The 25,000-nt window shown below is 49.4% G+C and overlaps 1 protein-coding gene across 1 annotated transcript in view; it reads right to left on the bottom strand.

Moving 5' to 3' along the window:
• mdga2a (MAM domain containing glycosylphosphatidylinositol anchor 2a) overlaps positions 1-25,000 on the bottom strand; it is a 65,962-nt gene that overhangs the window by 27,433 nt on the left and 13,529 nt on the right. Inside the window, exons 2-7 of the mRNA XM_076748364.1 lie at positions 17,156-17,295; positions 11,891-12,065; positions 10,643-10,839; positions 8,018-8,150; positions 6,716-6,988; positions 212-541 (exon numbers count right to left, since the gene is read on the bottom strand). Of these exons, the coding sequence (XP_076604479.1) occupies positions 212-541; positions 6,716-6,988; positions 8,018-8,150; positions 10,643-10,839; positions 11,891-12,065; positions 17,156-17,295 (1,248 nt within the window). The remainder of the gene's footprint in view (positions 1-211; positions 542-6,715; positions 6,989-8,017; positions 8,151-10,642; positions 10,840-11,890; positions 12,066-17,155; positions 17,296-25,000) is intronic.

Genomic DNA, 25,000 nt, shown 5'->3' on the forward strand with positions numbered 1-25,000 from the left:
CCTTTAATGTAACATCACACTTCTACTCCACTACATTTACTTGGTAAGTAACTCGTCAATTTACAGATTCTGAAAGTATTTTGATTGCAGGACTTTCACTTGTAACACAGTACTTTTATGCAGTAGTATTGCCACTTTCATCCAGAAAAATACCTGAATGCTTGTCTGAAGGTCTGGGTTTGTCTTTAGGTGAGGCCCCGTCGTGACTCACCTGTGGTGGATGAGATGTTGACGTCGATGCTGATCTCGGGGGTTCCTCCGTTCCTCAGCGACGCCACGCAGGTGTAAGTGCCGAAGTCGGTGAACTTGAGGTCGATGATGTCGAGGTTGGTGGTTCCCGGCGAGACGTCGGTGTCGGTGTGGGTGATGACCATCCGCTCGGAGCTCCTCAGCGGCCGGCCGTTCTTCAGCCAGCTGAACTGCAGCTCCTCCGGCGGCGTGGCCTCCACCTGGCAGCTGATCTTCACCTCCCGGCCAATCTGGATGTTGTCGTCATTGTGGTACGGGTCAGGCGTGATCCAGAACCGACCTTTACGAAGGCCTGCAGGAGAAGGACGGACACAAGAAGATAAACTTCAGTTCCACACAAAGATTCATCAGAGTTTATGTTGAAGCTAAAAAATCAAAAGAATGGAAGGAAAGAATGGAACATCAGGAAAGATGGAGAAAGATCAGGAAAGATGGAGAAAGATCAGGAAAGATGGAGAAAGATCAGGAAAGATGGAGAAAGATCAGGAAAGATGGAGAAAGATCACACTGAAATCACTGAAAGGAGCTGAACTGGTAGTTGAGGAGTAATCACAGTAATGACGTGAAGTGCAGTAAAAGCAGCTGCAGTGTTTGTTGAAGCGTGTTTTAACCTGTAACCAAACGTAGTTGACTGTATTCGAAGTGTCAGCTGAAGCATGAGGACTGAAAAGGACTGAAGTGTCCTCAAAGCAGTCGAGGTGTCCATTAGCTGAAAGGAGTTCTGCAGTCAGCGACAGGAGTTCACAGTGATCGATCAGGACGGAGCTCGTTGTCTTCTGGTTGCACCGATCAATCAACTGAGACATCAGTCGGACACATTTGGTGTCTTCAACAAACAGCCCCCCCCAGCCCAGGGTCAAAGGTCAGACTACCACAGCTGACTGTTCCGTGGTTGGTTTCTGTGGGACCTTTGAGGCCGGCAGCCGGTTCTGTCTGTCCTCATGTTTGAAATGATTACAGTTTCTCCTCCTGCTGTGGAGAAACTAATCCGTCCAAATGAGGCTTAATTATCTCTGAAGCCATTTGTTCAGTTTAATCCTGTGACTGTCCGCGGCCACGTCCTGCTGCCGCCGCTCGTCATCACTCCTCGCTTCACTTCCTGGTTTGCAGCTCAGCGGTCTGATGGGACTCATCACCTGTGTTCACACCGCTGACGCCTCGCCTCACAGCCAATCAGATCGTAGTAACAGTTGTCTAATCAGCTCGTTAGTCCACAGAAACTCGTCTTTGTACGAGACCTTTAACGGATCTCCTGTTCAGATTTCAACATGTTTCCTGGAGACGTTCCTGCTCCGTCAGACGTTTTCCTTCCGGCACCTTCCTTCAGCGTAAATGAACAAAATACTGACAACCAGCGTTGAGGTGAAATCTGTTTATGAAACCCTGACGAGCAAAGACGAGGCAGCGCAGTCAGCTGGTTTCAAAACCATAAGATCCAATGAAACAGTCGGAAAGTGAAGAACTGTGGCTTTGACAGACGACAAACACATGAACAGTAAACCATCAGAGGGCCTCAGTATCACATGAACACTCTGTTTTGTGAGAACATGAACGTGATCGTAAAGGGACGGAGGACGTTCACAGGCCGCCGAGCCGAGCACGACAACATCTGTAACATCAGTCCTGCAATCGTGGAAATCTGCAGAAAATAAAACTCTGAAGGAATCGAACGAACAAACTTCAGTTTGATCCGATGTGAAAGAAGGACGGAGAGTCAGTTTCCCCAGTGAGACACAGGACACACGGGACAGACAGCTGCTCCTGTCCTCCTGTTTGACCGGTCAACCCAAGCTTAACGTCACCTGACCTCAACCTAAACCGGCCTTAACTTAACCTGAGCCTAACCTAACCTTAACCTTAATTTTCTGTGATGTTCCTCCTCCTCCTCCTCCTCCTCCTCCTCCTCCTCCTGTCAGTCACTGCTCTATACAAGCTGAGTCTTCAGTGGACGACTGCAGAGACCCGAAGGTTGTAGTTCAAATCCCAGCTGTGTGTGTGTGTGTGTGTGTGTGTGTGTGTGTGTGTGTGTGTGTGTTGAGGGTACGAGGATATAAATAGCTTCAATCCGTGAGGCGAGCAGCTGATTGTCCTTGTTCGTTAAGATTAAAGCAAGAACGCCTCGGAACAAAACCCTGTGTGTGACAGCGTGTGTGTGTGTGTGACAGCGTGTGTGTGTGTGTGACAGCGTGTGTGTGTGTGTGACAGCGTGTGTGTGTCTCACTGCGTCAGTAAAAGGTCTGTTGCATAACTAGAGGTGGACACAGCCGCTCACATGAAAGTCACTCCACACACAAACACACACACACATACAGTTTCACACATGGAGGCGCACACACAGTTATGTACACACATGCATACCATTACATGTGCACGCACACACACGCTAACATGGCTCCAGTGCTGTCAGCACAGTGTAATGAACTGAACGATGACACGTGGCTGAAAGACACTGAGTGAGCGTCTGTGATTACCAACAACAACAACAACAACAACAACAACAACAACGACAACAATGAAAACAACGACAACAATGAAAACAACAACATCAACAACAACAACAACGACAACAATGACAACATCAAGAACAACGAGAACAATGAAAACAACAACAACAACGACAACAACAATGACAACAACAACAACAACGACAACAATGAAAACGACAACAATGAAAACAACAACAACAACATCAACAACAACAACGACAACAATGACAACATCAAGAACAACAACGACAACAATGAAAACAACAACAACATCAACAACAATGACAACAATGAAAACAACAATGACAACAATGAAAACGACAACATCAACAACAACATCATCAACAACAACGACAACAATGAAAACAACAATGACAACAATGAAAACAACAACAACAACATCAACAACAACAACAACAACAACAATGACAACAACAATGACTACAATGAACCTGATCAACCTGCAGAGATGTTTACTCCACACTGAACCACAGAGGCAGAAAGAGGCGACAGGAGACAAGACAAGAGACAAGAGTCTGCAGACAGAGGACAGACAGAGGACAGACAGAGGGCAGACAGAGGACAGACAGAGGACAGACAGAGGGCAGACAGAGGGCAGGAAGCTGCAGAACAATCTAATATTCTAATCTGAATGTCGTTTAATCTCAAACTAAAAAAGAAAAAACAGATTTATAGACAAAGGACTCACAGACACATCATGTTCATCCTCCTCCTCCTCACCCTTCACCTCCTCCTCCTGTCACTCCCACTGCTCTCCCCTCTGATAGTGATGATCCTTCATCACCTCCTCCTCATCCCCATTTAATTCCTCCCTTTTCTTTCATCACCTCCTCCTCTCCACCTCTGTCATCATCTTCTCTTCCTTCTCACCCTTCATCACCCCCTCATCCTCATCTGGCTCCTCTACGTTTTCTAACCATTTCTCATCCCTTCCTCTTCCTCCTCCTTCAGCAGCACATCCTCCTGCTATATTTCTGTTTCTCTTCCTCCTCCTCCACCCCCCCACCTCCGGACACATACACCTCCCCTGTCCATTAGAATCTCACACACACACACACACACACACACACACACACACACACACACACACACACTGGTCCATTAGCAGCAGTGTGTGTCAGACTGGGAGGACTGGATGAGAGACTACTAACATGACAGAGAGAGAGAGAGAGAGAGAGAGAGAGAGGTGCATGATGGGAGTTAAATAAGTAAGGAGAAGCGAGTCAAGCTGACAAGCTGCAGGGTCAGCAGCTAACACACACACTCTCACACACACACTCACACACACACACACACACACACACACACACACACAGAGGTGAGTCATGCTGTTGAATAAAACACAGTGGACAGAGGAAGGAAACATGAGAAATGACTCGATGTTTTATTATTATTAAAAGGAAAATTCAACTTTTTGGGAGTTTTTTCAGCTTTATTTTGGCAGCAGAGATCTCTTCATTCAGAGCAGCTCAAGTTTTTATCTGATTCATTCTCTGCTGTTCTTTCTGACTGTCAGGTGTTCAGTACAGAGCTGGAGTCAAGCTATCCTAGCTTAGCATAAAGACTGGAAGCAGGGGGAAACAGCTAGCCTGGCTGACGGTACCGCTGAAGCTCGCTGGATAACATGAAGAGGAAGAAGAAGAAGAAGAGGAAGAAGAAGAAGAAGCAGATTAAATTCTCTCCTTCTCGCTGCACACATCTGATCTGATGAACCTTCCTCTCGTTAACACGTGAATCGAACAGAAATGTCGTATTTCCATCATGTTTTCTACTTTTTCTCTTTGGACATTTTCGCCGCCCTTTTCAACACGTCATCCTGTTGCGCCCTCTTCCTCTACATAATGGATTTCTGACTGGAGATTTGGCGCCACCTACTGCTGATCTCCATGAACCAACCGGTAACAATCGCGTTAAGAGAGGGTGAAAATCAGCAATTTTTGCATTTTCTTTTGCAGATTTTCTGGACATTTGGTTAAAATTTGTTAACTTATTGCCTGTTTAGCATGTACCCTACCCAGCTGTTAATTAGCTAACTGGTTGTGCCCCACTTAGCTAGCTCCATTATTTAGTGCCAGCATATGACCAGCTAGCTAGCATCACAAGCGTTGCTACATCAGCATCCAGACCTCAGCCTCATGATCACGTGATCTGTTGATTGATCCAAATAAGTTTGAACACGTGTCAATGGGCTCAGAAACAATCGACCAATCGCAGCTTTGAGGACAGGATTGTGTTCGTACATCGCTAGCTGGCTAACAAACTACACACGTGAAAAATATCTGCATAGAAAATGTGGACGCGATGTTTGCAGCTGCACAGATTGTTGTAAGTCGACTGACAGAAATAACGACTCCTAAACATTTAGTGAACAGCTAATGACAACCTTTACGTAGCATCACCATAACCGCGTGAGTCTGATAAACGGTGTGGAGTCAGACTGAAGCTAGCTTAGCAGGCTGCTGCTCATCTCTGCTGCAGGCTACGTTAGCTGCTAATAGCATCACACACCACAATCTCACAGTTGAGTTGCATAGTGGGTAATGAAAGTGGCGGGTTTTGAGAGGGAAGAAGAAGAAGGAGTGGACAAAAAGACGACATCTGCCTCGGTCTTTGTTCAGTTTTTAAAAACAGTCCATCATGCAAAGCTAGATCTGTGCAGTGCTCTTTAAATGGGATTTGTCTTTCTGTCCCATTGGTTTGACGCTGCCGTCTCTGCTGGAGGCTCTGCAGCTTATCTCTGCAGTACAGCCTGACCACACACACACACACACACACACACACACACACACACACAGATGTTCAGCTACACTCACGTATTGTCTTTGCAAAACCTCCTGATTGACTTCATCAGCTGTCATGTGACTGACTGATGACCTGTCCTCCCAGTGCATGCTGGGACAGCGTCCAGCCCCTCAGGGTCAGGACAGGACAGGTGGTTTAGGACAGACGGATGAAGTGATAATCAGTGTTTCCTTGTGAGCATCGGATGTCTTTACTGAGACACTCTGATCACTTCTTTGTCCTTAACCTGCAGAGAAGCTTCAGTGTTACATTCAGTGTCTTTTTGTCTCCGTCTGTCCTCTTCAGTGTCTGCCGTTCGGGTTTAGAATGAACACAAACAAACAGAAGTGAAAGCGAACATCTGTCACGGCTCAGTCTGGTTTCCTTCTCATCCTCTCAGACGCATCATCAAAACTTGACAAAGCGCTGACGCCGTTCAGGACGGTTCATGGCGACGCTGCAGGAAGCGACTGCACGCGGCGGAGAGGAGGAGGATTTGATTCATGAAGACTGAAATAATCTGAGAGCTTAGCGTCTCTGCACACACGCAGATAAATACTGGGTTTGTTGTGGGTGTGTTGGATCTATTCTGGTCTATTCCGCAGCAGCTTGTACGTCCCAAACAACAAGCAAAGACACCAACGTGCTTTTGTAGCGACTGAAGCCGAGGACTCACCTGAACGCCGTCAGAGCCCACCGACACAAACACAAGGAAGAGAGAAGGAAGAGAAAAGAAGGCTCCTTTCAACAGGTAGATGCCGTCAGAGCTGCAGACGAATCCCAGAGGAGCTGAAGTCTCATGTGACTGAGCCAAAAACAAGAAACACGTCTCAAGTTCCTCTGAAGCGTTTGATCTGTTGTTTCGCTCACGTCGTTTGAGCATCACGCAGACAAAGAAGGAGGACGGGTGGGAGGCGGGAGTTAAATCATGGAAACACACCTGCAGTCACATGACAGACTGTGATTGGTCAACTAACGGATGATAACTGACAAATCATTTCAGTGGTTCTTCAAAGGTTCACTGATGTCATCTCCTGAAAAATGAGGATTTGTTGCTTTTCTCGATCGTATACTTCATGAACTGAACGTCAGACTGGAGACATCACCGTGGGCTTGGACAAAACGTGAAAGAGCCCCCCAAGGCAGGTCCCCCGAGACAAACCGTGTTCATGTCCTACCTCTGACCAGTATGGTTGTGGATTTCTTGGCAGGATTGCCCACATTGTTGGATGCCGCGCAAGTGTAGGCGCCGCCGTCATCCACGGTGACAGCAGGGATGGTCAGCGTGCCGCCATTGATGACGCTCCTCTTCGGGAGCTCCTCCCCTCCCGGCCTCCCCCACTTCAGGGTGGGAGGAGGGTCTCCGCCTGACGCCAGGCACACCAGAGTGATGGTCTCCCCCGGGTTCACCACCAGCGGGTCGTCCAAGAGGAGCTTAATGGAGGGGGGAGCTGGGGGGGGGGGGGGGGGGGGGCAGGAAGTGGGAGGCAAGGAAAAGATGTGAAAGGGAATGAGATGAGAGAGGAAGAGAGGATGTGAGAGGAGAGAGGAGGAGATGAGAGGAGGTGAGAGGAGAGAGGAGGAGATGAGAGGAGGTGAGAGGAGAGAGGAGGAGATGAGAGGAGGTGAGAGGAGAGAGGACGAGATGAGAGGAGGTGAGAGGAGAGAGGAGGAGATGAGAGGAGGTGAGAGGAGAGAGGAGGAGATGAGAGGAGGTGAGAGGAGAGAGGAGGAGATGAGAGGAGGTGAGAGGAGAAAATGTAAAAAGTCAGTTTCATCTTTAATCGGTATTTATCGACACGCTTCATTGATTCCTTCTCTTCTCTTCAAATATCCTGCTCTGAGACATTTGCATCCAAAGTTTCTCAGCCTCATGTTGGTTCATGTGCAGGTGGATCATGTGATCACATGCATGTATTTTCACATGTGAAGGGCTGAACAGATCTGGTCATGTGTAAATGATCCACAGCTTCCCGTCGAGTAGACTCAGAGCTGCAGAGAGACTCTGCTTCCACCAGCTGCACATGACGAGCTGCAGGAAAGCAGCTAAACGCAGAAATAATAATGAGCGCGATAAAAATAGCTGAGTCGACCTCTGTTAAGCTGACATCATGTAAATCCCATCAGCCCCTGGGGCGGGCGGCAGAATCTACTGTACAGGTCAGAGAGCTGCAGAGGAAAATGATTTATTTATGATTTACATTCATCCAACTGTACACGAGCAGGTCCAGAGCCGAGCAGCCGCGTTAAAAACTCCCAGAGAAGAAGAAGAAGTGCAGGAAGACACAGCACGGCGAAAAGACCCACGTCCACTGAACGTCCTTCAGACAAAAACACAGCAGCCCATCACCTTTTTCATTTCCATACTTTCCTTATTGTTCTGCTTTCAGTTTGGACCGAGTCACACTTCACTGTTTACTGCAGACGAGTCGAGGAAAACCTGCAGTGCGTGTGTGTGTGTGTGTGTGTGTGTGTGTTACCTGTCCTGTTGTTCAGACTGAAGTGGGCGCTCTTGTCTCCAATGCCGCAGACGCTCCTGACGGAGGAGATGCAGGTGTACTGGGCGTAGTCCTGAGGACGAAGGTTCTTCAGCTTCAGGATCTTCGTCTCACCCTGAAACAAACACACACACTTTCGTCTATTCATACTTGTGAGGACCCTTGTCCACGTCCTGCATTCCCGGGTCCCGAACCCTCAACACAACGATGGTTCAGACCTGAAAATGAGCCTCTTTGAAACACTGTCTATGTCTTTCACAGGTGGACAAACATCTACGTTTCAGAGGACATTTTGTCTTCTGTCTCAAACTCAGATCATCATCGTCTGAATGGGACACAAACAACATCGACTGTGTAGAAGTTCTACCGTTCTTGTTGGGTCATCGCATGCTGTCGTTGATGTTTTCTAAACTGTTTTTTTGTTCTGTCAATGTGTTTTTTTCAAAATTGAGATTTGCACCTCAGGGCCACCGTACCAACCGCCAAGGACGAGCTGCCGAAGCCAAACTTCACTGACGAAGCTTTTCAAACCCGAAGGTGACAAAAATCAGTCTGCAGTGCACCAACGCCTTTACTCTGTCCCAGCCTGAGCTCCTCCTCCTCCTCCTCTTCTCCTTCATTTCTCCTCCTCTTCTTTTTCCTCTCTCTCTTCCTCCTCCTCCTCCTCCTCCTCCTAACATCTCCACCTCGCTGCCAAATCTCTCTTATCTCCTCTGGCAGCCTCAGCGCTGTCTTCCGCCTCACGGACAGATGAGATGAGATTAGACGACATTTAAATGGGATGTTTGTGCAAAGATGGCGGCCAATTTTTTAGCGGATGAGGAGGAGGAGGAGATAAGTTCCTCATTAGTGCCTACGAGGAGCGAGGGAGGAGGGATTCATGAGCTCTGGAGCTCGGCGCTGAAGGCTTTACAGTCGACAGCGTTCAAATCTGGCGTGAATGTTATCTCTGCCGCGGCATTACATGGCCCGCTAACTAGCCTCCTGATTGGCCGCCTTCTATCTGCTCCAAATTAAATCTAAAGTTCGGCTAAAAGGAAAAAAAAATCTGGAATCTCCACCTGCAGAGATTTTTAATCCACAGAGGAGGAAGCTTAAAGTACAGGACGGCTTCAGACCGGTGGACTCAGCGGACATTAAAGGAAGCAGAGGGACGAGTCCTGAGCTTCAGCAGAGACCGAGACGGACACGAAGACGCCACGGGAACAAAAACCTCCACTTTTTACAAAAATCTACGTCTCCTTCCAAAACTGATAGATTTGATTTGATCATTACGTTTTGACAAACTCTGATCAGGCAGGACTTTAATTTATGACAAAACATCATTTTCATAAAGTCTTCAAGCGTCTGTGTAGATCTGAGTCACTGAAGGTGAACGTAGTGAGTAAAAAGGACAACATCCTCCTCTGAGCTGTGGAGGAGCAAAAGGAGAAAGTGGCATGAAAATATAATACTCAGACACTCCAGTTCAAGTACCTTCACTTGAGTAAATGTACTTTGTTCCATTTCAGCACTGCAGTAAGAAATACACGACGTTTTTCCAGAGGAAGAAGAAGAAAGACGTCCTCTTCTTCAGTGCAGACGAGGACGCTCTTGTATGTGGATACAATAAACTTCTAACTGATGTTAATATTCCTCCTCCTCCTCCTCCTCCTCCTCCTCCTCCTCCTGCTCACTGATTCATGACACCTTAAACGTCCCTAAAAAGACGTGGATGAGTTCCAAACATTCTATAAATAACCGGAAGAGTTCCAGACGTTTCTGAGGCTGCATGAGTTCGTCCGGGTTTGGATGTTTGTGTGACACACAAATTGGACAAAAATGAAACTTTAACAGGTTTTGGCTGCAGCTGATGGACCACCTGAAGCAGCCTGCAGGAGTCCACTGAGAGAACCTGAACACACTGACGGAGCACGAAGTGAAGACGATGCGTTTCTCGGGTTTGGACACTTAGATGATAGTGAAGTGATGTCCAGAGGACAGAGTCCAGGTTTGAAGGAAGACGTGAAGAAAAAATGTGATGCCAATATTAAAAATCAGCTCAAATCTCATGAGCGTCACGCCGGCAGCTTTGGAAAGGACTAAAAGAACAAAGTGGAGACAGAAATGTCTTCACCACCTGTCTGCTGAAGTCATGTCCTAAAGCTGAACGTCCGTCCATCCGGCCTCTGGTCAGGTCAGCAGCCTGAACAAGAGGGTCCAGACCGTCCAGAACCACAGAGACATACAATCTGTCCAACGTGCTCTCGGTCAGACTCCTACCAGCTGGACGTGGCTGACGGTGTCCAGGTGTCCGTCTGCCATGTTGGCTTCTTTTGATTTATTCTGAGGAGCTGTGACTCAAAACCATCAGCGGACTGCTTCAAGTGCTGTCTGCAAAGTAACCTCCTTTTAATGCATGATGTGCTCCTCCTACAGAGGAACCTCCACCTCCTGCAGCTCCTGACAGGTACACAGGTGAGTACCAGCACAGGTAGGACTGATGAAGAAAACCTCAGTAAACGTTTCCTCCTGGTCCTGGAAGGAGGACCAACAACGCGTCCAGTCAGGACCGAGACACAGAAGAGCAAGAGCACAGGGGCAAACAGCGAAGGTGTGTCTCCTCACCTGCGTGAAGAACGGCTCGTAGATCTCCACCCCGGAGTCGGAGCCCTGCGTCAGCACCTCCCGGCCTCTCCTCCAGGTGTAGTGGACAGGTGGGTTGGAGTTGGCGACACAGCGAAGGAACACCGTCCTCTCAAAGTAGAACTGCTCCTTCGCCTCACCAACACTCTGATGGACCGTGATCACCGGGTCATCCAAGTCTGAGGAGGAGGAGGAGGAGGAGAAGGAGAGGAAGGGAAATAAGAGGAGAAGACAAAGGAAGGAAAAAGGACGGAGAGGAGGGAAAGATGAGCAGGTTGGTGAACAAACTGGATCAAAGAGCAGAATCTGAGCCTGAAGTGATCATTTCCTGACAGTGAGAACACTTTGTTTCCTGCTGCAGCCTCACTTCACACCGGAAACACCGTGAGCTCTATGATCAGCTGACAGCAACCGACCAATCAGGCTCCGCCACGTTTGCGAGTCCGGTTATGAAGCCGCCACCAGCAGAGAGGCTAATGGTTGCTAATTCACTTCACACAACTCCGACCTGCACGCCGAACACATCAGGGCTCAGAAACAAGAAAACAGACGGCTGCAGCTCCCACAATGCACTGCCAGGCGTGCTGTATGTGCTGCAGGTTTCATGGAGGACACATTGTGTAAAAGCCTCCGTGCCCTGAAGGCAGCACTCAGCCGTGGTGTGTTCAGGTACCACTTAAATCCCTGTGATCCCAGTAAGAAACATCCTCCAGGACATTGTGGCTGTTATACAACAGCGCTCACAGCTCATTGTTTCCTGCAGGTTTTGTTACTTTGGAGGAAAGTTTCCAGGTGAAACTTTCCACATGAGAGGACGTTTCTTTACTGGGATTATCTGAATTTTCCCTCTCAGTTGCATCAACATGAAGGCGAACAGAAGCCAACGCCTCCACAGGGACACACATCCCGTCTCATGTCTGCTGTGACGGATCGTCAGCCGGCAGAGCTCCGGGGGAGGATCGCCGCCGTCGACGCTTCGCTTCCACACATGTAGGTCAACAACGACGCACAAACAACACCAAGTGTTTGAGTGTTTGTCACACGTGATGAGGGGGGCGCGTGGGTCGGGGGGGCTTTAAGACCAGCAGCTGAGTGGAAACCACAGCAGGAAGTGAGTGACTGCTCTCTAATCCTCAGAACAAGAAACAAAACCAGGACCCAAACCGGTTTCCAGCTAAGAGCTGCTGTGTGTGTGTGTGTGTGTGTGTGTGTGTGTGTGTGTGTTCTTACAGTAGACGTCCACCCGTATGGAGCGGATGGCGGGGGATCCCAGCCCGTTCTCCGCCTTGCAGTAGTAACGCCCCCCCTGGTGGCGGCTGATGTTATCGATCTTCAGAGTGTCGTTGTGCAAAGATGAGTCGCCAGGACGATCCGAGGCTCCGCCCGCCGTCTTCGTCCAACGAATCTGTCGGGGGGGGGTTGTATACACAACAGACTGGTTTACATCAGTTTAGACTGGTGTAGAGTCATATGGACTGAGACGTGTGTCAGTGTGTGTGTGTGTGTGTGTGTGTGTGTGTGTGTATGTGTGTGTGTGTGTGTGTGTGTGTGGGGGGGGGGTGTAGCTAACAGGACTCTAGATGGAAACTGAATCGATGCCAGACTGTATTAGCCTGCTGCAGATTAACTCCACTGTGTGTGTGTGTGTGTGTGTGCGCAAGTGTGTGTGGTCCACATTTGTCCTTGTTCAGCATCTGTTGGTCAGTTTTCCATCCATCCCTCCCACCTGCTGTCCCTTCCTCTCCTCATCCTCATCCTCATCATCTTCCTCATCATCCTCATCATCCTCATCATCATCCTCATCATCTCTGTCTCTCATCTGAACTAAACCAACTGGGTTTTTGTTTTTAGGAGAAGCTGAAGATGATGATGACAAAACAATAAACAATCTACAGTTGAAGCGATCAATAATCAATAATGACATCAGACACACACACACACACACACACACACACACACACACACACACCTCAGTCAAACACATTTGAGCTCAGTGTTCTGGTGTGTGATATTTATCTGTGGGACGTTCAGTCTGAGAGCAGACAGATGGACAGACGGACAGATGGACAGATGGATGTCTTCATGACGTCCGGCTCGGTCCACACACTCCGTGTTCGTCTTGTTGAACGAGGCTCAGATCCTTCAGGCCTCCATGAGCTCCCACAGACCTGCAGACCTGCTGGTCCTGGATCTGGTCGTGGGTTCTGCTGGACTGCGGTCAGAGCTTTGAGACGGACGCTCGCACGCCTTCACGGAGCGGCGGCCTCGTCCTTGCTGAGCAGTACTCGCCTCACGGCAGATGTAGATCCAGATGTTCCACTGATGCAGATCACATGACCACACCGTTCCTTCTTCTTCTTCCTTCTTCTTCTTCTCCAGCGACACGTTTCCTCATCGTGAGTTTTCATGGATTCATAGAAAAGTGTTCCTCAACCTTAAAACTTAGTCTTTGTCCTTGTGAAACTAAACCTCCACTCTGGCCTCCGTCAGCACATTTTCCACCCTGGTTCTTTCTCTTTCTGTCCCACCTGCTCCATCACCCCCCCCCCCCCACCCCTCGCTCTCTCATGGTACAGTCCTCCCACATGTCGCTCGCCTGCCAGCTGGAGTGAAGCGGACTTTTCATCCGTCTGTGGAGCAGACAGACGGTTAACGGCCTCAAACCGGCGAGCTGACGACCGACGAGCTAAAAATATCCTCAGTCCACAGATCCTGGATCTGCGTGATGACACAAACTCTGCACAGCGTCCAATTAACACCACGTCTCCGGAGTCACAACATCACCAACAACAGCTCCGACACAGTGCACTGAGTTTACAAAGTTACTGCAGGACGGGAGTGTACCTCAGTACATGTACTGCAGTCCTGTACTTCAGAGGTACTCATACTTTACGTGAATATTTCCATTTTAGTCCACTTTCTCCTTCTACTCCACTACATCTCAGAGGCGATGAACTGCTTTTCACTTCACCTCGTCAGAGTCCTGAGCTGGACTGAACTGCTCTTCAGGAACAGAAATACACTGAGTGACGCCGCCAGCAGACGAGCTCGTGATTCTTTGGAGTTTCCTGCTGCAGTCCAGCCAGCGATCAGCCAGAGGGCTCAGGGTTTGATGGAGGGTCCACGGGCGGAGAGGATGGAGGTGGAGGATCAGGCGCATCAGGTCACAGCGACAAGTTCTCCTCTGACATCAGCATGACATCAAGTTTCACTCGGATCGTTTGTTGTGATTATTACTTCCTGTTTGTTAAAACCAGGCGGAGACGAGGTCAAAGTGGAAGAAAAGGAGGTTTCTCACGTCAGGAAACTGATTCTGTTCCCGTCGTTTCATGAAGAGCGTTTCCAGCCTCCTCACACATTACTGCTCATTATGTCAGAGAAAAGACAGAAAGCTCCTGTGATGTTAACCTGCTCATGATTTCAGGAAAGGACAGTTAACAGTTCAGGAGAAGGAGAAGGAGAAGACGGAGAAGGAGAAGGAGAAGGAGAAGGAGAAGAAGAAGGAGAAGAAGGGAAAGAAGAAGAAGAAGAAGGGAAAGAAGAAGAAGAAGAAGAAGAAGACTAGAGAAGGAGAAGAAGAAGGAGAAGAAGAAGACGAAGACGGAGAAGAAGAAGAAAATGAGGAAGAAGAAGAAGAAGAAGATGGAGAAGGAGAAGAAGAAGGGATGCAAGAAAAATGCAGAGGAAGCTGAGCTCTGCAGTGATGCAGAGACAGAAAAAAAGTGTCTTTTACAGTGTGTGTGTGTGTGTGTGTGTGTGTGTGTGTGTGTGTGTGTGTGTGTGCAGACTCAGACTGTGTGCCAGCAGCTGTTCTATTTATAGCCTTAACAGACTGACAGCAGAGAGAACGACTAAAGGGAGAGGAAAGACGGGATGGAGAGGAGATGGAGAGAGGAGGAAGAGGAGGAGGAGGAGGAGGAGGAGGAGGAGGAGGAGTGATGAGGGGGAGAAATGGCATGAAAAGAAGAAGAGTGACATACTGATGATGTCATCACATGCACACAAAGATCTAAAACTGACATCACAGTTTCTCCACCTGACCCCCCCCCCCCCCCACACACACACTTCTTTATTGTACGTGTCTATTTCAGGCTTCTTTTCTTTTCTCTCTGCTTGTTGTTACGCACCAAAGCGAACCGAGCAGGCCGACACGCTGACCTCAGGTCAGTTATACTAATTACAACTCAGCACAAGTGTTCACACAACGTCCAGGTGAGCGGCACACCTGGAGAAGCTCTGACATCCACACAAAGATGGCGTCCTGACATCAGGACTGAATTTAAAACACAGAATCAACGTAACTTAAACCACTGTGTGTGTGTGTGTGTGTGTGTGTGTGTGTGTGTCTGTGTGTGTGCGTGTGTGTGTGTGTGTGTGTGTGTGTGTGTGTGTCTGTGTGTGTGTGTGTGTGTGTGTGTGTCTGTGTGTGTGTGTCTGTGTGTGTGTGTGTGTGTCTGTGTGTGTGTGTGTCTGTGTGTCTGTGTGTGTGTGTGTGTGTGTGTGTGTGTGTGTGTCTGTGTGTGTGTCTGTGTGTCTGTGTGTGTGTGTGTGTGTGTGTGTGTCTGTGTGTGTGTGTGTGTCTGTGTGTGTGTGTGTCTGTGTGTGTCTGTGTGTGTGTGTGTCTGTGTGTGTCTGTGTGTGTGTGTCTGTGTGTGTGTGTGTGTGTGTGTGTGTGTGTGTCTGTGTGTGTGTGTGTGTCTGTGTGTGTGTGTGTGTGTGTGTGTGTGTGTGTGTGTGTGTGTTCGCTCCATGCTGCTGCTTCAGTTTCAGTCCTCTGGTTGTTGGTTCTTCTGATGGATCAGACCTCAGAGCGACGTGGTTCTGGTTCTGGCGATGACGCTTCGATGCAGTCAAACATCAAACCAAAGAAGAAGAAATCCGTTTTCTCTGGTAACATCACTCCTTCACTCTGACTGTCTGTGTACGTCCAACACGGCACACACATGTGGCGTCTCATGTTGGCGAGGTAAGTGGGGTGGCGTCCTGGTGAGGCGTCATGGCGTGCCGTCTGATTCCCAGCATGCTGCTGGTCAATGGACAGTCTCTCGCCAACGAACTGGATGAGCTTCAACACTCAATCAGCTCTCACACCAAGGACTGTTGGGCTGTCTGGTTTACCGAGACCTGGACCCGAACCCTCCGGACCGGATTACAGTCACACATGTTTTCTGTGTGCCACAGAGAGGTGGTGTGTCCTCTCTGTCTGTCCAACAGTCCACTCATGTGGACATGGTCCCAGTCCTGCTCAGCAGCGTCAGATCGTCTAACTACCCCCCCCCCCAACCTGTCCCAGTCACCGTTTGTGGCTCCAGTATGTTCTAATAAAGCCACCATTGTACCTGTCCCTCGTCCACACGACGACTGTCTGCCTGGACAGACGGGTCACGTGTCTCGACCCCCGACCCGTTAACGTTGACCGACTGTTCCAGCAGATCTGCAGATATTCTGCCTCACTCTGCGTAATGTTTTAGTCTTCTCTGAAAAGAAAAACACTTCTGACAGAACATTGTTTATTGATCACTACAACTGATGATCAGATTTGTGGACAGGCTGTCCTTGAGGACAGGTGATTCGTCCTCGTCACCAGTGACTCTGAGGACCAGCCTGACTTCAAACACTGAGAAGGACTGAAACAACTGCAGCTGAAATAACATCAAACATCCAACGTCAGACCTTCCACAACCTCTCTGTGCTGATTGGCTGACGCTCTTGACCTCTCTGTGCTGATTGGCTGACGCTCTTGACCTCTCTGTGCTGATTGGCTGACGCTCTTGACCTCTCTGTGCTGATTGGCTGACACTCTCGACCTCTCTGTGCTGATTGGCTGACGCTCTCGACCTCTCTGTGCTGATTGGCTGACGCTCATACTTCTCTGTGCTGATTGGCTGATGCTCTCGACCTCTCTGTGCTGACTGGCTGACGCTCTCGACCTCTCTGTGCTGATTGGCTGACGCTCTCGACCTCTCTGTGCTGACTGGCTGACGCTCTCGACCTCTCTGTGCTGATTGGCTGACGCTCTCGACCTCTCTGTGCTGACTGGCTGACGCTCTCGACCTCTCTGTGCTGACTGGCTGACGCTCTTGACCTCTCTGTGCTGATTGGCTGACGCTCACACATGCACTGATCAGTGCGTATGCAGGGGTCCATGTGAGAGCACTGGCTGTGTGGTCATGTGGGCTCTAAATATTATGGTATGTGTCTGTGTTCATTCATGTACATTAGATAATGCAGAACTAGCAACTACTTGCTACCAGTATAAATACAAAAAAGTGCAACTACTGTTACCAGTATAAGCAGTGTAAATAAAAAAAAACACTATCACCAGTATAACCAGTGTAAACCAGTCTAACCTGTGTTATGAGCATAAGTAATCTAAAGGATCACAGGTGAACACAGGTGTACAGCTCGGCCGTCATGACCTGTCGCTCCGCTGATATGCTAATGCTCCTCCTCCCAGTAGACCCAGTGTTCCCAGTGACCGTGGCAGGTTGTTACCTGTGGTCGGGGGTGTCCTGTCACCAGACACTGCAGCTCCAGGGTCTCTCCCTCTCGGATGGTGTAGACTCTCTCGCTGTAGCGCTCCTCCTCAACGTTGCAGGCCTGACCTGAGTGCACGATGCGCACAGTGGGGGGCGCTGTGGGCGACACCAGCACAGAGACAGAGAAGGACACGAGTTATGGTGGAGGCCAGACCTTTTCACAGTAAAAGCCTGGAAGCCTTCCTTCCACACGCAGGCTTTTAATGTGAAAGAGAAACCCTTTGAAACGAGCTGAATCAGCGTGGACAGAATGAAACGCAGTGTGAAAACTTCATTTCTGCCTGAAGTCCAAAGTGTTTCTCTGCTTGACGTCGCCGTGGAAACGGACTGAATGGCTCATGAGAGCCAGTTTCTTCCTGACCAGGATCCTGAACCTCGTGTTTGCCGTGAGGACAGACCTCCAAACGCTGTTCTGTAGTCTATCTTCTCTTTCTTTGCTCGCTCTCGTCTTTCTGTAAACTTTAAACCTGCAGCGGCGGCAGCTCTGATCCGCCCCCACACGCCTCGCCGCCGCCTAAAACCGCCGCTGAACTGACACGCGAGCGATTTCTTACAGAAATTCAGCATCTTTATCTCAGCGGAGAGAAAAGCTCTGATATGAAAATGAAAACGGCTCCTGTGTTTTATTGTTGAGGGATCTCAGAGGAGCAGCTCTGAGTTCTACTGCCAGCTGAGAAAGTGCCTGCGAACCAGCTTTCAGGGAGCCGTTAGCCTCCAAACAGACGCTGCAGCACGCAGGATCTGCTCTACCTGCCGCCATGGGAACCACACGGCAGGGAGGCGGCGGTGAAGAGCACCTCCTCTTCCTCACGTCTTCTGGGCGTTCGCAGCTTTTTACAGCCTTCCTGACATTTCCCACACTCAAAGTTTGGTCCTGAAGTGAGCGTGAAGCAGGAAAAACAGGAAGTAAAGCTTCAGAAGCGCAGAAAAAACGTCACCACGTCCCCTGGAGGGTTAATCCTGAGGACGGCGGCTTGTCGAGCAGGTCATCAGTCATTGGACGGGTTCGTTCATTAGAGACCCACAGACTTCAGACGTTCTTCACCCTGAGCTCGGCGCTCACATGCAGCTCGCTCAGATATGTAACAGGGACAGTTTGGGGGACGTCGGCCCGACGTGCAGGACCGCTGTCGGCACCAGCGCCGACCTCATTTCCTGCACTCTGAAACTTTCCGCAGGTGAGACTGTTTATCACCTGTCTGATAAACTGAATCAACAACAAGCAGATTCAAGACCACAGAGACGTTTCAGGTTTTAAATCTGGGGAATAAACGACGTTTGGGGTCAGAGTCGGTCTGGGGAAGGAAAAGGTCGGACGGCGAGGCAGCGAGGTGTCAGGCGACCTGAGGCCGAAGCACCTGGACTGTCAGGTCAGGTCTGAGGCCGAGCGCTGCTGAACGCCGTCTGTCTGAACCAGTTCAGCTAATTAAAGTTGTGAAATTATAAATGAGCAGCAGAGGAAAAAGGTCAGCGGGAAATGAATTTTTAATCGACAGGAGGTTTGGCAGCGCGAGGCGGCGCAGGCGGGCTCAGACTGGACCACTAACCCTGATCGGGACCGGGCTGCGGGCCTGGAGGTGTGTCAGCAGCTGTGAGCCGTCCTGCGTGTTGGACCACCGCCTTTTATTTTTACACACCGCCTCTATTTTGGCCTTCATCAGTGAGACGCGGCGCTCTGACACGAGGAGTACCTGTGCCGCGCGAACACGTCCGACTGGAACCAGGTGTTGGTCTCCAGGTGACCTGTCACCTGCGGCTGTGAGCCGACGGCAGCGTCACGACTCATCACTCTCATTACTGATCGATCATTCATTGATTTCTCTGAATGATTCTTAGAAAAGATTCAATTTCCACAACAACATCTACAACAAACCAGCTGAGAGCTGAGCTGATGATGATGATGAGCGCCGAAGACAGAGAGACGCATTAAGGTGAACCTTCACCTTCACCTGATCAGTTTTATCAGGGACGATACTGGACAGGATCTGACCTGGATCTGACCTGGATCTGACCTGGATCAACAGGACCTGATTGTCACCACGACAGGGAATCAGCTTGACCTCTGACCTCAACGTGACCTGAAACACCTGAAGATGAACCTGCACCTGGTGTTCATCATCAGGAGAGGATAGGAGGAAACAGGAGAGGAGGACACGAGAGGAGGGGAGGAAACAGGAGAGGAGAGGAGGAAACGAGAGGATAGGAGGAAACAGGAGAGGAGGACACGAGAGGAGGGGAGGAAACAGGAGAGGAGAGGAGGAAACGAGAGGATAGAAGGAAACAGGAGAGGAGAGGAGGAAACGAGAGGAGGAAACGAGAGGAGGCGGAGGTGATGAGAATAGAAAAGGAGAGAAAAGATGAATGAGAAGAGGAGGATGAACACAGGAGGAGAGAACAAAAAGAGGACAAGGTGAAGAAGAGTAGGAGGAGGTGAAGAAGAGAAGCAGAGAAAGATGAAGAGGAGGAGCAGGAGGAAGAGGAGGAGGTGTGGATGATCAAGTTGTCCTACTTTGTGTCTCCTTTCTATTTTTAGAGTCTGGATTTTTTCTCTCCGATGACTCTGCTAATGTTTCCTGCTGATGTCATCAAACACACACACACATTTTCATGACGCCCCCCCACAGACTAATTCGTTCCCAGCATGCACTTCAGTCTGAAGAGGTCAAGCACCTCCGACAGACAGAGACAGAAACGAACTGAGACAGAGTCCAGCAGGACCAGCGCAGGTTAACGAGAACCAGTTTAAGTCTGACAGAACTTCATTAGAACCACAGCACAGGTCGAGGTTCACCTGTCAGCAGACGGACAGAGGGACAGACAGGCAGAGGGACAGACAGGCAGACAGAGGGACAGACAGAGGGACAGACAGGCAGAGGGACAGACAGAGGGACAGACAGACAGAGGGACAGACAGACAGACAGACAGAGGGACAGACAGAGGGACAGACAGACAGACAGACAGACAGAGGGACAGACAGAGGGACAGACAGACAGACAGAGGGACAGACAGAGGGACAGACAGACAGAGGGACAGACAGAGGGACAGACAGAGGGACAGACAGGTTGTGATCATCACAGGTTGTTTGTTGCTTCATTACTCTGAATTAAAGCTCTTTCATTTCTGTGTTCTTCTTTTCTTGGACTCAGATGAAGATGGATTACTCGAGAGGTTCTGGGACTATTTCAGGTTATTTATTTATTTCTTTGGATTGATGACTTGTTGGCTGCTGGTGGATATTTCACATGTACACACACACACACACACACACACACAATCATCACCACTGATCAGATTATTTCGAGTATTGATACACAACTTGTCTGTTTGCTCTGGAGCTGGAACGAAGTCGATCAGTCCAATCAGAGACTGATCTGAGAATTGACCAATCAGCTTGTTTCTGATGACCACTGAAAGTTTCTACAATCAGACGAACCCTGTGAACAATCATGTGTTTAAGGTTGATGTTATTGATCCATGAAGTCCTGATCAGACAGCACTGATGACAGAACATGAGCAGAACACGACATCAAACGTTGTTAAATCTCATCGAAGTGACGGTCGGGTTTGGGTGAGGACCGTGTCGTCTGCAGGAACGTCTGTCTGATGAAGAAGAACATCAAACGTGCTGCGTATGAACTGAACGTGACAGCAGTGAATGTGAACGTGCTGTTTGCTGCTGATTTCTTCAGCTCGCTTCAGTTCTTAGAGGCAGTGACGGAGTTTTCATCCGCCTGCACCGCTCACCCCTCCACCCTCGGATCCTGTTCAGGTATTTTCCATCTCCCAGCTAAAACCAGGTATTTGCAGAAAAAGCTGCTGAGTGGACAAAGCAGAGAGTGAATGAATGAACGGTGAGTCAGTGAGGAGCTGGAAACATCACGTGTGTGATGACCTGATGAACAAAGGGGGGGTGAGGAGCTGCAGGATGACCCCCCCATGAGTCCAGATGTGGTGGTGGTCTCTGATGAAGACGAAGAGGATGATGAAGCTGATGAGGCGGGGCGGTGATGGGGCGCAAGAGCAACGTGAACCAACGTGAAGGCGGAGAGAGAATCACCTTCACACAGACAGAAGCCACAAGATGGGCTCATAAGGAAGACGTGTCGCCGTGCCAGTGGACAGACGTGACGAGCTGAGGGCGGCTGATGTCTCAGCGACAGGCCGTCCATTCTGAGCGGGGACGCCTGCTGAGTGAACGGCGATGTGGAGCGAGGGATAAACGACAGGCTGAACACGCAGAAGAAGAAGAAGAGGCTGAACGCTGACGCCGGCTTCACGTCGTTCTTTCAGACGGCGAACAGCAGCTGCGGCCTCATGCTTCCACCTCAAAAGAGCTTCCCGATTGGCCACAATGCACTGGGCTAGCCGGCGTGGTGCTTCCTGGCTGGGGGCTTGTGGGAGAATGTAAACACCTGCAGTGAGGACAGACGGATGTCTCTCGGGGGGCTTTGGTCTGCACTCAGCAGCTGTTATTGACGTAGAACTGTCCCGTCAGCTCTGATGTGTTGGTATTCAGGTGAATCCACAGCGTCCACCACGGCGGCATCATGGAGGAAGAGTTCTTCTGAGAGTCGTTGGTCCGTAAACGTAGACTGACTTTTGATATGCAGATGGATGAAGCGCTGTGCAGAGCTCGCCGGCGCCATCACGACGTACAGGGTGCCGTACGCCGGGATGGATTCGCCCTGGAGCGGCTGACGTCACTCCTGATGTTCAGCAGTTTGTTCTGGTCACAGCTGTGGACCGATGAAGAGCGCGGAGCACTGAAACACTGAGGCTGCCGACGTGGACGCGGTTCAAACACAGTCCAGCAGCCTCCGTGCTGGTCTGCAGGTGTGTTAGTGCTCATGGGTCACCTGCACACACACCTGTGACGGCTCCTTTGATGCTGAGAGGTCCGAACAGGTTCTGGAGGGACATGCTGCCGTCCAGACGTCTTCTTCTGATGCAAAGACTCACTGTGCAGAGTTACAGCAGCGCGGCTTCATAGTCAAAGAGTTCAGGTTCCAGACTGGCTGCCTGCAGTCCAGACCTGTCCCCCTTTGAGACCGTGGAGCTCAGGAGAACACGTTCCTGTCCAAGCCTGTAGGACCAGTGACACACATCCGATTCACAACCAGTCGACATCTACAAGAACGATCAAGTTCAGCACTGTGAACATGAAATATGTTAATATCTAAAAATCAGTGCGACTCAGAGAACACGTCTGTTTCCAAACACACACACCTCCTGCAGCCAAATCACACATCTGTTTCCTCCCCTTTAACGCTCTAATCTCTCCATCCCTTTAATGCAGCAAATGGTTTAAAGCTGCACACACACACGCACACACACACACACGCACACGCACACACACACGCACACACACACACACACACACACACACACACAGCCTCAGGATCGTACAGTAGAGCAGTGAGTCTCAGAGGGCAGCAGGAGCTCGGCCTGATTCAACCACTGTGTGTGTGTGTGTGTGCATGTGCGTGTGTGTGTGTGTGTGTGTGTGCGTGTGTGTGCGTGTGTGCATGTGCATGTGCGTGTGTGTGTGTGTGTGTGATGCAGACACTCACTGACTCATCCTTTACAGTCTCGTGCTGCGTTTTGTTAATTGTCTTTGAATCCAGGTTTAATAAAGTTGAGCACTGATCTCAGACCTGCTCTCTCCTCCGTGTTTGTTTCTGGGATTATTTCCAGAAAGAAGAACTTTTCATATTTTCACCTGCAGTGGATGTGAAGTTTTGATTGGTGGAATTTTGACAGGTGGAAACTAAACGTTATATCATCCAACACACAGGGACACACATCAGGACTGGATCTCTGATGAGGCATCTGATCCGTGACAACTGATGGGACTGAAGTTGGACCAGGTCTGTTCCAGTCCGGGTCAGACGTGTCACCAGTCTGAAGTCTTCAGATTATCATTCTGATCAATTTAAACTTAGTTCACGTCCGCTGGACTGACCTGAGCCCCGATTTGAACGGAGACTGAAAAACCAAAAACTGAAACCTGCTTTGAGGTCTGAACTGAGTTCATTCAGGGATCAGAGCTGTTGCAGCTTCTTCTAATTTATTCATGTCAAAGAGCAGAAGTGGAGGGAAGGCAGACATGAAACTAAATATTAAAACCACTATCTGTCCCAGATCCAAATCTGTCTCCATCTCACACAGGTTCACTCTAAAACTCTGTCTCTGTCCACTGATCTCAGGTCAGATGTATCCTCACTGTTTTATTCATGTCAAAATAAAGACTTCTACACCCCCCCCCCCCCCCCCTCTGTTATGTAAGCTCTCTCGCTCTATTTCTGGAGCCGAGGATTTCTCGGAGGAAGCTGTGGAGTCAGTGGGACGGCTAAAAATAACTGCAGACATCTGATTGGCTGACAGCACGGGGCTCCATCTGCATACGTAATGAGGCAGAGGAAGAAGAGGGATGAATGAAAACCAGGACAAACAGGACTGAGGTGATACCGCTGCGTTCAGCAAATGAAACATCTGACTGGCTGATTGGACCGTCACTCTTAAAGATACACGACCAATGACTGCGAGGCAACAGCGTGTCTGCTGATGAGGTCAACCAGTGAAGAAACAGCAGCACGAATATCCAAGTGCTGACAAAGTTTAAGAGGTCCTTGAGCTGGTTCTAGAAACCCTTCAGAAGGTTCCGGAGGTCCTTGAAAAGTTCCACAAGGTTCTAGAGTTTTGGAGGAGGCTGTTTGTTCTCTGGTTCTCTGGAAAAGTCCCTTCAGCGTTTACAAGGGATCTTGAAAATGTTCCAGTGGCACTGGAAGACAGTCCAGGTAGTCCTCATGAGGTTTCAGAGGTTCTTCAATGATGTTAGTATTCCAACTGTCCTTGAGAAATTAGTAGAGGTCTTCAAGGAGGTTCCTGGGTTCTAAAGGAGCTCCTAGAGGTCCTGTGGGAGGTCGTAGAGGTCACAGTAAATCAACAGTCCTTGAGGATGTTGAGACATTGTATAGAAGAGTTCCAGAAGTCCCTGAAAATGTTTCCTGAGAGGCCCCCTAAGGGTCCTTTCAGAGGGTACAGATGTTACTATGAGCGTTCCTGTGGTCCTTGAGGAGTTAACAGAAGTCCTTTATGGGTTTCCAGAGGTCCTTAAAAAGATTCCATGGGTCCTAGAAGAGGAGCGATGGTTTTCCAATGGCCTTAAAGTATTTCAGGGTTCCAGCAGTCCTTGAAACGTTACCTGAGATCACTGGGAGGTTCCAGCCATCCTTTACAGTCCGTACAGTGACTGAGTGGCTTCATCTGACACTGGAAACACTGAAGTGATTCTGACCCTGATAACCACCAGGCTGTTAACACACACTGACTGAACGTATCTCACATCATCATCACCTTCATCATCATCTTCATCGCTATGCTCACACTGTAATTATCAGCCACCCGCTGCTCTGCTGCAGCAGGAAATGCATCATCAGTCACATCAGCACTCACTCAGTCATGGGGGAGGAGAGATGAGTGTAAACCATTCATCTTCAGTGAGAGAAGAGGAGGTGAGAGAGAGGAGGAGGAAGAGGAGGATAGAGTGATACAAACAGCAGAGATGAAGGAGTGAAGCAGCAAATTCACATTTTACAGTTTCATCAGCTGGAAGGACATGAAAACACTGACAGCTGGAGGATGGATAGATGGATGGATGAAGGATGGATGGATGGATGGATGGATGGATGAAGGATGGATGGATGAAGGATGGATGGATGGATGGATGGATGGATGAAGGATGATGGATGAAGGATGGATGGATGGATGGATGATGGATGGATGGATGGATGAAGGATGA

The sequence above is a fragment of the Chaetodon auriga genome, chromosome 14 (genome assembly GCF_051107435.1).
Source record: "Chaetodon auriga isolate fChaAug3 chromosome 14, fChaAug3.hap1, whole genome shotgun sequence".
Lineage (NCBI taxonomy): Eukaryota > Metazoa > Chordata > Actinopteri > Chaetodontiformes > Chaetodontidae > Chaetodon > Chaetodon auriga.